The 15915-nt window shown below is 39.3% G+C and overlaps 1 protein-coding gene across 1 annotated transcript in view; it reads right to left on the reverse strand.

Moving 5' to 3' along the window:
- Window positions 1–439: 439 nt before the first annotated feature.
- Window positions 440–15915, reverse strand: part of LOC122791820 (probable isoprenylcysteine alpha-carbonyl methylesterase ICMEL2) — a 437113-nt gene continuing 421637 nt past the window's right edge. Inside the window, exon 9 of the mRNA XM_044059777.1 lies at window positions 440–3112. Coding sequence (XP_043915712.1) covers window positions 2878–3112 — 235 coding nt within the window. The 3' untranslated portion in view covers window positions 440–2877. The remainder of the gene's footprint in view (window positions 3113–15915) is intronic.

Raw genomic sequence — 15915 nt, forward strand, 5'->3', positions numbered from 1 at the left:
CTGCTACTGTATTTATGAACAAATGAGTGGAACTGGGGAGGCATGGAGAAGGCCATTTTGTTCACTTGTGAAAAAGTGATGTGCCTCAGCATTTCTCAAGGAGGTGAACAGATGCATCTCTTCTTGACCACCATACTATTTATACCCTCAGGAGGACTTGTTTGTCCAACATTCACTCATGGTTTGTAACTCTGTCTGTTCAGCAAATTATCCTGGATACTTTGAATTCATGATGGGAAGGAAGCTCAGAGGCAACTCTTTCTTTTAAGTCAGATCCAGGAGCAACACAGGTATTCTTTATAGAGATCCAAATGTATTCTTCCCAGTTTATTTATGCACTGCGTCATCATAGCATTGTCTGTTCTTACTTGAAGGCGATTTGTGAGCTTAACTATGGGATATCGATCTTTGACAGCCAAGAAAAATGACATATGCTCCCTGAAGTTTTATTTATTTATTTTAATTTGTTTATCCACAGTAAAACACACTGATCCAGTAGGACACACTTCTTGCTACACACATGACAAATAAACTTGCATATTACCAAAACATGATGAATAAAGCACATTTTTTACACACAGAAGAATGATCCTGTGAGTACAAGTAAATATAAAAATTATCTTAAATAACATCAAGTCTGAAAGGATAACACAAGCTTTCCTCATTGGAATATCTAGTTTTCCCCAGTGGAATATTATACACAAAGTAAAAATGAAACATATATAATTAAATGAGACCTCTCGGCCATGACTGAGGCACCTTTTGTTATGTACTAGGTAGGGGTGTAGAAGACAAAGGGTCTCCCAAGTTGAACTACAGCACAGGTGGCTAACATTACTGTTCTTTCATTCGTGCTGACATGTGGAGAATGTATAACTCTCAAGGATCCTGTTAGTGGGTCAGAGGTTATTAATACCATTTGATCTCTGTCATGTACAGTTTGATATTTACCAACTTTGAAATGGTGGCTGACATGAATCCCCATGTTTTCAGGATTAAAAGAGCTGCAAGGGAGAACATCCTCGGAGCTTTCCTCACACTAACCAGCACAGTCTAGACCTTGTCTTTTGACATGTACACTTGTATGTGTAATGGAGCCCAAGATGGCCTGAGGAAGCTCCATCTCTTTGTTATCAGGCAGTATTTTCACTCACTTACACAGAATTTTCAAGAAATGAAACAGATACAGGGACACTACAGGAACAGGGAGACTTGAAGATGGCCTTCTATTATATGTAAGCTTAGAGCTTAACTGCGTAGCCATCTGAGTAAGAAAATATGTGGAAAAAGATATTTTAAGAAAGCTCTGGGGGTGAGGAAGGTCAAAACAGTAGGAAGGTGAACTGGTAATGGGTCTAAACTACCTTGAAACCACAACATTTCTTGTATATTTTTTAGGGATAGACTGGGCCAGTAGTCGTCCCACATGTCTATAGTCACCATCTAGGCTCCTCTCTCTGTTACTGAAAGGACTGTCTGAAAGTGACCATTGTGAATGTTATTTTCGTTAGGAACTGATTTAGAGATGTGATATTGGAGGGGCTTTTCCTTTACATTTTAAATTCTGGATGGGGGGGGGTGCTTCGTACAGAACTGTGAGGAAGAGGAAAGGTCTGTTGCCCTAGCGTTTAAGACTTTAGGGCACAGCAGAATATTTATCTTGGGAACAATCTGCAATAAAAATTGTGCCACAGGAATCAGCAGTGCAGAAGTCCAAACAACCTATGCCTTTGGGCCAATATCCATCTGTAGCATAGTGGGTACCTTACTTTCAGATGTCTCTGGGCACACACCTGCACATGTTTACCTGAGGTAGAAGGGGAAATCATTACAATCCAAGGCACAGATGAAATCTATATAATGCCCTCACCATTTAAGAGTTATGGTCTCACTCAGGCAATCTTTTGTCACTTGCAATATTTAGATGCCCTATACAGGCACAGGGTAGAAAACTAACTCCCCTGTGCCTGGCACAGAAGAGGTAGTATGTGGCTGTGAATCATTTGCTTCTGCGTAGTGGACACCACTGACTGTCCAACACCTGCTGCTGGTGTTAACAATACTAACCACTTCTGCTTTTATACCTATGGTTTCTTGAATCCTCCCAGTGAACCCTTATCTCTAAGTTTTATTGCATATTTTCTCTTAGACAAAGTAGAGAGAGACAGAGAGAGAGATGACAGGGTTTTTATTCTCCAGAGATCACCAATGCTTTGTAAGTGTCTGTTTTTTTTTTTGCCCCTTGAAGAAGAGTTGTTTACGTGTAGTGTGGTTTTAAGAAAAGGGATGGTTCAGGCAGGAGACAGTAGGTCTTCAAATATGAATAGATGAATCAGTGAATGATTGGATGAATTAATTAATAAGTGGGTAAGTGATTGGAGTTGTATGGGAAGAGGTACTCAGGAAGGCACAGGGTAGCTGAACTAACATACATCAAGATGCCCCCAGCAGCTACAAAAGTATGCTGCCTCATCCATGAGCAAAGCCAGATGTTTGATGGCTTATGTTACGTCCATTTTATTATTAGTGTAGCAAGGAACTTACTCACAGACAACAAGTAATCACTATACATTTACCCAAGAACTACTTGAGTAAATAAGAATACAATTATGCATAGAAGCTTACAATCAGAATAAGAATTTTATCGATCTTAATTTGTGAATCACTTACATGAGAGATTATTGGTAACCATTCAAAATACACTCCCATTGTTACCTGTTACCATTCTTAATACACTCACTGGTTACCTGTTACCATTCTTAATACTCTCACATAAGTGGCCCAGACAGTGTGTGGTCACAGCTACACCATATCTTCAGGACGCTATTTTAAATCCCTCTGTTGCATCAGGAACAACAGAAATTAAATGCTGTATTCTTATGTATTGCTGAGGCATGTCTGGAATGCCTGTCTAATGTAAGCATGTATTGTTTCATAGTAGGTTCTGTTTTCGTTCATAAGGTCCATAACGATGTCAACATGATTTAATTCCGGGACCACATGCAGTGTTACTTTAGCAGCAGCATCAGTGAGTGCTTTAGAGAACTGAAATGAAGAATTTGCTGGTACAATGGTATCTTTGGTCCCATGTACTAAAACAAAAGGAGGCAGCCTAAAAAGTTAAATGTTCAAAAGAAAAACAGTAATTAGGCTAAGCATGAATTTTAGTAAATTTGTTAAAAGCAACTTGGATAAGATGTTATTATAAGATTATAATAAGACAAAATCATAAAAAAACTTTGGTGTCACAAACTGATCATATAAAAACATGATATATACTAAGTTAATGCAACATAGCAATCATTTATTCGATAGCTGATGCTACACTCCCTGATCTGTGTATTAGGTAACACTAAACCACATTTTTCAGTTATGAAACGAATACTGTACTTATCAAAAGCCTTATTTAATTTTTATCTAGAACTGCAGAGTTTCAGTGACACATCTAGACAACTTTTCCTACATGCTTTTCCGAAGAGCACAATAAAAACCTCATGCTTGCCACATTAGCATTATGACTGTACTACTTTCATGGTATTCTGTCCATCTATACTTCTGCCTAATTAAATGTGTCACTTAGGATGTATAGCAACAACCTATAAAAGGCATCACTAGTTACAAAAAAAAAGCTCTGCCTCTAGGCTCTTCGGCCACTGAGTCACAAGAAATAGTAAAATTCAGAGAAGCATAGGCTTAATTATATTTATAGCCACAAGGTCATGATGATAGTTACTAAACTGTTGCTACCATCCAGGAGTAACCAGGTGAAATATACAGTGTATTAATGACTTTTGCAATAGTGTACACAATTCATGGTCTGCAAGTCTCATTTGCCATGATTCCTGCCCAGAATCATGGGAAACATGAATCCTACCCAGGCTATCTGCCACTATTTGCAGAATCACTACATCTGAAGGGCTTCCATCAGCTTAGGAGCTTGTGTGACCCTATTACTGCAAGATGTCCTCTTCTTTGACTTCTGTTCATTTAAACTGTCTCTCCATCACTTAAAACCACCAGCAAGATGATGGCATACTTGGCACAAAACCAAACTGACACGCTGCAGCTGTCACTTTACAAGACAACGCAGATCTACACAATTTCAGTCATGCTTATCTGCATTACATTACTTAGTATTTTAGCAGTAATCCTTGACAGGGTGTGTGTGTAACGCTTGGTGTACTCATGACTGTCATGATTTGAACATGTGTATGAAATCCAAATGTTCAAATAAAAAGCAGCCAGCTATGTAAACAAGCATTTCCAACACTTAGAAGTAGACTGTTGCTATTAAACAAAAAAATTATTTAAAGAAAAAACTTTTAAATAATGTCATTATATTTCAGAACTTTATTATCTGTTTAATGGTGTTGTATTTCAGAATGTCTTTTTCTGTAGTGTTACCCTGGTGTCTTGACTGGCAAGAAACTGCCTCCAAATGTACTGCACACAACTGGGACATACACATGCTGATCTTGCACAATACATTAAACTAAGTGCACTTTATACTACTTTTTTTTTATTTAAGATAGTCAGGAATGTACAGGAATCCTCTACTGTTTTGTAAGGATGCTTATGGACTCCTGCTATCCTGTAGGTGAGTTAAATAGGTTATTAAAATATTTTAATGAAATGTGTTGCTTTTACTTTAATTTGCCTTGGAAACCAGACATTTTTTTTCACCCTGCACTTAAATGAATTGTGATGGACACATTAATTGCTATGATTAAACAGCATGCATATTTTTTTCTTTGTCCACTGAGTCTTGCCATGGCTCCCCCCAAGTTTGTCTAATTGTCCAATACATTCCCCTACACTGGTGAGATACAGGCACTCCCGAAGGATGGGGAGTTCCTAGCTCTCACTGGTGAGAGCTAAGCTCTCTCCAGCCTCGGGCAAGAACCCTATGGCCCACTCTTTCTCTAGCTTAAGAGCTTAATCAGCCTTTTTATTCTACATGACAAGTAACAGCCAGGTGATGGGGAGCCTACTAGACTAAATAAAAACCAACCAGCCTCACACGTCCTGTAGCCAGAGATAAACTTTTATTCAACAATGGTTAATCACTTTCGTCCTTGTATTGTGTTAAGGACTACTTCAGAACCAAAAGTAAAAAAAAAAAAAACAGAACCACCCTCTTTTTAAAAACTTCCTTGTAGTGACATCATACCATTCTCTTAAAGGCACACTACCAAAAATGTCACACAGTACTAATGCAAATACCTTACAACAGTACCATATATATAAACTAAAACATTATGTACCACCAATAAATTCTAAAACACATAAAATATGTGAATTATTCAAAGTTTTTGTAAAATATGTAAAACTTTGTAGAGTTTTTTCCTTTTTAAAAGCTATAAATATACGAATAAAAAATTGTCAAAACCTTCGTATGACTATTAAGTAAGCTTATAATTCCCTAGCCTTAAGCCTGAGTATATTTGCAATACAGGCAATTTCATTCAAACCCATGGAGTCTAATGAATTTAAACATAGCTGCCAATGCATTTCCTTGGTTTCATGAATAGTCTCCCAAGGAATTCCCTTGGGGTTTGGTGACACTTTCTCTAAAACTCCAAATTTAAATATCTGGTGGCTTTCCCAATCAAATGTATGCTTAAATAGTTTGTTATACAAAATTTCCTTCGAATATCAAAGTTATGTTCATATATACGCTTGTTCAATGACCTCTCAGTCTTACCTTCATAGAAAGCACCACAGAGGTTGCAAACAGCTATGTAACTACTCCCACTGAAAGACAATTGCTTGGACCAGCCAGATTAATTCTCATTTTATTCTCACCAAGATTAATAAAGTCTTCTTCCAGTACTTATGGACATTGCTTACATTTAGTCATTCTTTTTTTAGATGCTAAATTAATTCAGGCGTCTCACCTACCATCCCCAAAATAGTCTTATCTGAATGAAAAAAGTCCAGTGTCTACAAATAATATTTCTAAATTCTTTGTTCATTGGGTGATGACTTAACACTAGCATTTTGGTAAAATCAATCGAATGTGGCTGTTTTTCTACCGTCAATTTTTGTCCTAAAACAGGGTTAAATCTTACATGCCTCAACCTGACCATCTTGTCTCTAATCTTGTTACGAAATATTTTAGGATAATCTCTATCACAAAACATTTCTGCAAATGTATTACTTTCAGAGGAAGCCTACCAGATTGCCAGACTCATCAGACACCCCTCCTCTTCCCTTGGTGCTCCTAATCTCTATGGTGGCTCTCTAGTGTTGCTGACTGTGCGGAACACAAGTGCTTCCATGTGCATGCTAATTTCTAGCTCCTAAGAAACATGTGCTCTGCTGGCTTGAGATCTGAGGGTGCAACACCCTAGTGCTCCATGTAGGTGTCACTAAAGTGGAAAGACTGAACTACCTTCTTCCCCTGAGAATGGGCATGCCGACAACAGCTGCCCACTTCCATCCATCCCACCCAGGCCTCTCTCTCTTGTGCTGCTAACTGAAAATGGGTCATCAGGGGCACAGTCAGGGTTCATCCCTCTAAGTCATAGGCGCAGGGCAGAAAAAGGAATAGACTACAAAAATAATCAAAGAGAATTTACTTAGAATTAGTGGTGGTCATTTGCAAGGCTTCTTGTTCTAAGGCTGGCAGTATGAGCATAGTTTCTATTAAGGTCCTGGCACTGTTAATAGATTACTGAATTAAATTAATAGTGAGAGGTTTCTTACAGGAAGGAGTGAGGTCTTTTGTGGTATGGTCTGAAGATAAAAATAAAGCATAAAATATTGATTTAGTGCTGGGATTAGGCAAGAAAGCTTTAGCTTGCCAAGAGGAGGCTCCATGGTTTAACTGTTATCAAATAATTATGTCAAGTTTAAAGCAGACTGAAGAGTCTGATCAGCTTTTGGTGAACTCGTTCATTCATCTCCCTTTGATGGACAACCTCAAAAGTGCAAAGCACTTAAGCATGTCTTACTGCTTGGCCAAGAACCAAAAAAAGAAACCGGAAGGCTCCCGAGACAACGTCTGGTGATCTTGTAGCACAGATTTCACACACTGACAATCACATAGATCAGCTGCAGTGCATGTTTACTGCCTTTTCAAAGCATGCGGTAAAGAATGAGGAAAACAGGAGGACTGGCAAAATAAACATTGTTAAAAAATCCATTTCTTGGCATCCCTGAAGGTGAAAAAGATGAAGAATGGAGTCCCTTTTGTTGCTGGATGATTGTAGCATGTGTGAAGCTCACCATCACTACTGTCTATTATGCTAACAATGTCCCCTTCAGATATGCCATCAAGCACTCTAGTGGAAACCAAGGCACTCTTGCCAGATGCGTGATATAGTAAACACATGATAAATTGTGTAACATAATAAAGACTAATTTTACAATTCGCCAAAGCCACCTAATTCCAGAGAAGGAACAGAAGTGTAGTGAATTAAACTGTTTGACAGAAGTTTAGATTAATCCTTTTTCCAGAAATTAGTTACTTCTGGGCAGTTCCATAAAAGTACCATAGCCTCTCCAGTAGGACATGTCTCCCAAAATGGCAGGATATTTTGGGCTATGAGCAGAAGAAAAAAGTTGGGCTTTTATTTACTAAATATATGCCACCCAAAATGGGGAAGCAGGTATCTATAAAGCAATTATTTTGAGGATCTTTCCAAGTTACATTATACATTAATAAGGATAAATATCCCCCATTATCACTTAACAGTTTTCATAAAATAAAGGTATTGTTTTAAAATGCTATAAATCTAGATCAAGGAATCTTCCTAGGAAGCCCTTGACTTTTTAAATGCACAGTCACTTGGTTAAACTGCCATACCCAGAAGAAAACATTGCATTAAAAACATAATGAGCATTTTGGTTTTGCTCACATGCCTTGAAGTGATAACAATTCATCCAGTGGATATACAGATTCTATCTCATTTTTTTATTAATTCATAAATTAATTTTAGATCTTTTCTGTCCCATTCTGGATATATAAGGAGGTCCATTTTGCCAAATTAGTAATGCCTTAGACTTGTACTTTATTGATCAGATTTAGTCAGAAAATGCAGCGTGAAACTTCTAGATCTTGAAATGAACGGAAAGAAAAAGTAAAGGGGAAATCAGTTACCCCGAGAAGCCCACACAGTGGTGAGCCCTTATTGTTACATAATAACTATTTCAGTTTATTTCCTCAGTATTCAATCATTTTGATCACACTAAAGGAAATAAGCAGCTCATCCAACCGTACTAATATGGTGAAATGTAGTTGCGCAAACCTCTCCAATTATATATAATCTTCTTCTTTCAGCTTTTCCCGGTTAGGGGTCGCCACAGCGGATCACCTGTGGTGTCAAGTTGCCAGCCTGGCGCCCAACCTTCCACAGAAGGCACACACATGCACACACACTCACACCTAGGGCCAATTTAGAGTGTCCAATCCACCTACAGCATGTCTTTGGGATGTGGGAGGAAACCGGAGTACCTGGAGGAAACCCACGTGACCACAGGGAGGACATGCAGACTCCGCACAGAAGGCACCTCAGCTGAGGCTCAAACCGGAGAACCACTTGCTGTGAGGCAGCAATGCTAACCGCTGCACCACCGTGGCTGCCCCTCCAATTATATATAATAATAATAATAATAATTGGTGAGATTCTGTATGACTTTAAAATAACATTATTGCGCAGTAGATTTCAAAAATAATGTTTTAGACCTTCTCTGCCTGTCTCTCATTGTTATGAGTTTTATATATTTGCAGACATTACATACCTGCTGTAGTGATAAAGCCTCTTATTTTCCAGATTCCTTACACGTTTTGCACTGTTACAGTAAGTGATTGAAATATGGTTGATTTAACTTATTTTCCTAAAATAAGCCATAAAATATTTTAAAGAACATACAATGACTCCAAAAAGGGTACTGTGTAAGGCACATGTTACTGGCTCAGGGTCAGGAGAAATAACTGGTAGCGGCGCAGTTTAATATGGGTGAATAATGTTCCCTGCTGTCCTCTAGCTTGTCTTGAGCTGGTATAAAAATATTTAAACTCTGCATGCGGTAGCCTTGTTCTAAACTGTACTGGGGGAGTAAGGTGTTCACAGGATTTTTTAGGGATGTTTCTTACACTAGCCATGTCTAGCTGTTCCCTTAGGGGCATTATTGCTGGATTTAGTTGACACTACTGACTGTTCAGCTTGTGGATTGTTGCAGAAGTGCTTATGAGTGTCAAGCAGGCTATAGAAGTGATATGGTTCCCTTGGGGTATGTGGCAGGCAGTCAGGGTGCTGAGATGTCTTCAAAGACATCATCTAGGACTACGTGAACCACAGGAATAGCTAATAGCTAGTAGTCTGGGGACTAGTCTAGACTGCAGAGTTATAAGTTCTCTGTAATGGGTTTGGGTCTGAAGGAATCCTTTGGTCTCCCAATTAAAGGCCTCCTTCATCTAATGTAGAGCATCCTTGAAAGATAAATCTTCGGGGGAGAAGCAGAAGAGAAGGTATCATCTGAGTCAGAGGCAGGGTAGAACTGAAGGGGAAGGTGTTCAGAATAAGACAATTCTTCCTCACCTTCAGATCCTGAGGAGTCAGATTCACCCTGAAAAGAAGCATACCTCCTTCTTTTACTGGGAGAAGCTTCAGGGGTAGGCAGCTGTGTCTGGCTGGGATCCCTAGATTTCATAAACGCCATGAATTCCTGGGATATCTCAAGAAGGTCCTGTGCTTCAACCTGGGCTGTAGCAGCTGAAGACTGGTTAGTAGGCTGAGGCAAGATGACTGGTCTCTTTGGTTTTGGCATCCATTTAGAAAGGAAGGCCTTGGTACTCAGTCAGCCAATCACAACCTCAATATGGTTTCTTGGAGTTTGTTCATGTACAACAGCCCAAGAAGAAAAATTGGTAACCAATACTCAAGAGTCAGAAGCCGAAGCCTGAGAAGTGGCTTCTGCCCCAAGTGATGCTGGGGTTGGAGTACCCATAACAGAATGGCTGCAAAAGCTCATCAACTTGAACCCTTTCACAGAAGGATCCCCATCATCCACTGCACTATTTTCCTTCAACTTTTTCTTTGTGTTTCTTGGACAAAGTACCAGATGAAGCTGAGGTATGAGAAGAAGCAGAAGGAACAGAGTCCAAGGATTCCATGTGGGCTGCGAGGACTTTGGCCCTATGCTTAACAGTCTTAGCTAGAAATCTAGCACAATCCTGACAAATAAAAACATCATGCTGAGGTCCCAAACAAAACAGACAAAAGGAATGAAAGTCATTATGCTGGATTTCCTTCCCATACTTCAAGCAGTTACTGGGATTTTTAAACATTAATCAGAAGGTTGTTACAAACTCTGGAGAAAATGAGAGCTTTTGCTAAAACACTGTAGTGCATTCGACTGCATGATTAGAAAGAACTGAAGATGGTGCAAATGGATACTCCTCTTATACCCTGACATCCAGATGTCTGTCCTCAGATGTCCGTCAGCTAGGGATGATGAAAAGACTCTGGAAATCTGCCCAGTCGTGGGCTTCTACATGGCAGGATGATCCACGAATCAGTAATGCAACACTGACCATGAAAGACATCTCTGGATTCAAAACTGAGTTGTATTTCACTGTGAATGAACATGCTAAAAAAACAGAAAAAAATGTGTTGTGCAGCATTCCTTCGTAAAACAGGTGAGGAAGCAATTAAGGTATTTAACATTGAACCTTATGGAGGAGTTGAGGAACTAATTAAAGTATTTAGTACTTTTATTCTTGTAAGAAGGATGTACACTAGACTTTTATCCTGAAAGACATGTTTAAGACTTACTGCAATCCAAAAAAAATCTGCTGTAACTAAGGCATTAAGTTTCCCTAGAAAACAAGGGCTTCAGGAGTCAAAAAATGCTTATGTTACTGAACTGAAACACACAGCGCAAGACTGTGAGATTAGTGACTTGTACAGAACACTGACAAAAGAGATAATTGTGTGCTGAATCAACAATGAGTCTGTCAGGGTCAGTTGACTAGATACTTGATAAAGTGTTAGATGTATGTAGAGTAACAGCTTTCATGCATTCAACTTAAAAGTATGACTGAGTAACCGGGAGTATGTAAAATAAAGGCAATGAGTTAGAATCAGAGTCTATTTTAAAACGACCAAAAATCATAATCTCGACCGCTCACATGAGCGAAAATTCAAATACTCAAAATCTATATTGTGGGGGGCTGTGCCCCCCCCCAAAATATATATTCCAGCTCCGAGATCGCACTACAGTAAGGAAAGGGCAAATATTCCGATCTTTACTGTAGCCCAATCATAAAATACCAACATTGCGTATTTGCATTTTCGCTCACGTGAGCGGTCGAGACTATGATTTTTCGTTGTTATTATATAGGCCCAGAATCAGAGCAAAACACATACAATGAAGCTCTAAACTAATAAAATAAGTAAAAATAAGAACAAAAGCAAAAGCAACTGCATGGTGTCCAAGAAGGTACATAACAGTAAAAAAGCAGAGAAATACCACATTTATTTTGTCGCTATTAATTAAACCAATAGGCTATGTGGTAGTAACTATTTTACAAAATTCATGCATACATTGAAATAAAGTGTTACAGCAAGAGCTGCTTATTATTACAAGGAATGGAGCATAATAAATCATACAGGTTTGTGGATACTGTTGAGACGCATACTGTTTATGCAGCACAAAAAGAGGACTTCATATTAAATAGGCGTGTTGCATTTAAGCTTGATATGGATACAGAATTCAATACATTTTGTATATTTAAGGCACTGAATCTAATAACATATACAATTCTCAGTGCACTCGTTTGATGTATTCTGGCATAAACTGAAGTCTATTGGACAAGTTTAACTTGATTTTGAGAACAAGTGCAGAAATTACAAATTGATGTTTCAAGCAGTGTTCTTGGAAAGTTTCTAAGGCAACCAAGTGTATGCTTGATATGACTTAAAGTATTTATGCTGTATGTTACAGAATGAGTAACAAATTATTATAGTTATCAGCAGAAATAAAGTCAATTGTCAGAACTGTAGATCCAGCCTGATGGCAAAAAAACAGGCATCCATCTGCGCCATCAATGATCTGAGTTTGGGAGCAGAGTTGGGCCAGTGGCAAAGTTGGATGATGGATAGGATGTAGTGGCCAGCTGTCAGCTCTCCTACCTCAGGAGAAGGGCGTGAATAAACCCACTGCCTGTGAACCCTCTGTTGGAGACAAGAGGCCTCACCGGTGACTGCTTCAGATTACAGGGGAAGATATTATGTCATGACATTACTGTATTAGCTGCTCACCCTGTCAGAAATCCTGACCAGCTGCCATCTGTATGATGCCACCTGGCTCCACACCCATGACTCCTCATTGGATCCCTCACTCTTTGGGTCTACAAATGAGCTACAACAAAGTTCAACCCTCTCAGGCGATTAGGGCCCACTATCAAAGGGTTGTGTTTGTGGGCAAAGAGCAACTGGTGGTCCCATATTAGAGCAGTTTAGTGCAGGGAATTTCTCCTCAGTTAATACCAGATATGCATGATGCAAGAAGACTCCCAGCTGCAGTTCACAGGTAGAAATGAGCAGGAACTGGAGCACGATGAAGTTATGTGAATTAGTATTAAGCAAAGACAATTAAATGAATGGCTATGTACAAGGTTAAGAGCTGTGAGGAAGGAAAAGTTGTTAATATGGGGATTGTTAGAAACAAACTGCTGACTGCTTAAAGTGAAATAGCACTGTGAGTTGGGATATGCAGACACAAAGTGATTCAGAGACACCTGTAGTTAGACTGCAATAGTGGAAAAATAGTGTAGTATGTATTACATAGAAAAGACTGTATCATGGCATGCAAATTAGTATTGCTATGCTAATGACAGCTATTGTGTATGCAGATGAACAAGTCAAATTATTATGATGAGCTGCTGCAACCAGCTTTTCCAAACACCATCACTCTTCAGTGGGCAGGTCTGCTAGGAGTAGTATTTGCATTAGCTGGTTACATATGTTAGCAGCTGCCTTGGGAATCAGTGTCTGTGTTGTTGCATACCACCATGTCTGTGCTACAGAATCGTTTATCAGTGGCTGACATACCATCATCTTCACAACTGAGAAATGGTCGACCACTATCATGTAGACAAAGGCATCATACAACAGCTAGTAGACTTATATCTTCCTCATAAAGAATCAAGGGGAATGCATGTACTATATATCCAAGTGGGCATTAACGTTTGTATATCATTAACCATCCCTGCTACAAGGACATTTCAGCTTCTGACAGGGAAAGTACTGGAAAGTTTAAAGGTGCAGGCCTTGCAAATTCTACACCGGATTCTTGCTACAATGCTATACCAAGTGTAGAAGCATATCTGGTTTCCACAGACAGTGGAGGAAAGTACAGCCACTATGCAGGCATTCAATGACACAGCCCATTTCCATGAGGTCATCTGAGCTGATGGTCTACCCCACTGATGAACATGTTTCTGGCAATTTCCTGTGTTTTGATCCAGGTATATGATAACATTTTGGTGGTCTTGCAGTGCATATATCATGCTGTCCTATTATGGGCACTGTCTGCACTGATGCCTTCCAATAGTCTCTAGCACACCTGTTCCCAAAAGGACATGTTACCTTTACCCTTGTACATATGGCCTGTAGTAGCACCACTGACATCTGTATGGTGAACTTCTCTAGCCTTTGCTTTTACTTTGCTCCCATGCTAAGATGTATACACCTATTGGCTACACATAGGTATCACTGAGTGTATGCTGGACAGTTCACGCCCACCAACAACTACCTCCAAACTGCCCTTGAACTCTTATGGAGGCCACATCTTGATGTGGTTACTGTCCCCCACAAAATGCTAACTGCACAGTTTGTCTGACATACTGGAGGCCCACCATCCACAACAGCATGTCATGCTGGATGTGAGTGCACGTGTGTGTGTGTGTGTGTGTGTGTGTGTGTGTGTGTGTGTGTGTGTGTGTGTGTGTGTGTGTATGGGCACCTACATGGCCCGAATGCAACCTGTCTTGCTTGTCCCTTGTGTCTTATTGAGTAGAACCCAGGACTGCAAGTTGTCCTGTCTGCCTCCTGTGCACTATGAGGTTGAGACTTCTCCAGCCTATCTGTCTTGCTATGGCCTGTGTGATATTATCACACACATGCCACTACTGTGTGGCATTGTCTGTTACTACCATGCCACCTTAAGTGGGTGACTGCAGTCTTCAGATCCATCCATCCATCTCCAACCCCTTTTACATATGCTCATGGCTCTTTCCAACTCAGTCTTGCACACAAAGGCAACCATGGTTTTTAGGCCTCATAGGTCTATTATTATGCCAATAAGGTGATGAGTTATGCCAGCAATACAATGTGTGATTCCACCTATTCCATGCTATGGGACCTTTCCTGCTTGTGCATGGTGTGTGCACCTGAGAAGCCTGGCAGTATTACTTATACTACGCATCATGCTAATGACCATGGCCTCACCAATGGCATCCTTCACATCACTCCTGACTATGTGCAACATGCTACTGTGCTGTTCAATAATGCACATCACATGATGTCTGTGAAGTATGGCCATGTGCCTTGCCTGCCATTTAACTAGTAGACAACCTGATAAGCAACCACTGCCTCCATGGGATCAGACTCTGCCAGGGCTCCCACTTGGTACAGTAAGGAGTTCAAGATCTTTCTGTATCTACTGCAGAGGTATCATCAGGTGTACCTTTACAAAGCGGATACTTTCCACCATCTTGTCAGGGTGGTGGGTGATGCCACAGGCATCACCTGATCTGACAAGCAGTGCCAGCATCTACATGGTGACTGTAGAAGGCATCACCAAGACTTTCTCCACTAGTAAGAATAAAAGGTTGTAGAGGGAGAGCCAACTATTTTTACACTGGCATTTTACAGCAGGCTCAGCACCTGCAACTGCAATTGCCTTCTGCTGTCATGGTATATGCTCATAACTGTTTTACATTTTCCAGTACCAAGTAAGACTGAAGAAAATAGGGTCACCTGCTAGAAGAGTCAGGGCAGGCTCTCCAGGTGGTGGGATAAGTGTGGCTTTATTACTGCCATTGATGTCATATTATAATAAAACTGTAGAAAATAGCACCGTGCAACTGCATTTCTGACTTTTTTCATATATCCATTGTTTTTGCTTTATTTGTCCTTGCTCTTGTATCCTCTCCCATTAGTGTACTCGGTGTAATACACTGTACCCAAGTAATTGAAGTGTTGTACTTATTATATATATATATATATATATATATATATATATTTGTTCAGCATTCCATTATATTTGTAGTATGCTGCTTTGTTGGTTTGTTTATTTTTTCCAATTCAGGTACTGTTTTAAGAAACTATACCACATATTACCAACCATTTATATTTGTGTCCTTTTTTTCATGTTCCAGTGTTTATTATGTTGCAGCATAGTTTTTGTTTTTCCTCCTTTAATTTATTTATTTTGTGTGCAGGATGTGCAGGATCAGCTGTGGTGCAGGCAACAGTGAGATTTTTATTTATTTATTTTACATTTGTTGACCGGGCTAGTCTAACTGGATACATGTCCATTTTCAGTAGAGGCCCGGGGAGAAAAGCTCCAACTAGTGAAAGAACCTGTCTATAGATATACAAAAAATTAGAATAGAGGTAAAATTCATACAAAAAAAAAAAAAAAAATTTTTTTTTCAAAGTGATCACACATTTACAAGTACAAAAAAAAAAAAATGCAAATTACTGGACTTGAGTGCAGTTATTGAGGAGGTTACTAATAAATTGTTGAGTAGGGGATAAAACTAACACTATACAGATATAAGAAATAAAAAAAAAAAAAGAGAAAGGAAGAAAAAAAAAAGGATGGATGAGTACTTGTTAGAGTAGTAAGACAAGAAGAGAATTTTAAGAATAAATAAAGTAGTAGATAGGATATTATTGT

This window comes from Protopterus annectens, chromosome 17.part0, assembly GCF_019279795.1.
Source record: "Protopterus annectens isolate FY-2018-M chromosome 17.part0, PAN1.0, whole genome shotgun sequence".
Classification (NCBI taxonomy): domain Eukaryota; kingdom Metazoa; phylum Chordata; order Ceratodontiformes; family Protopteridae; genus Protopterus; species Protopterus annectens.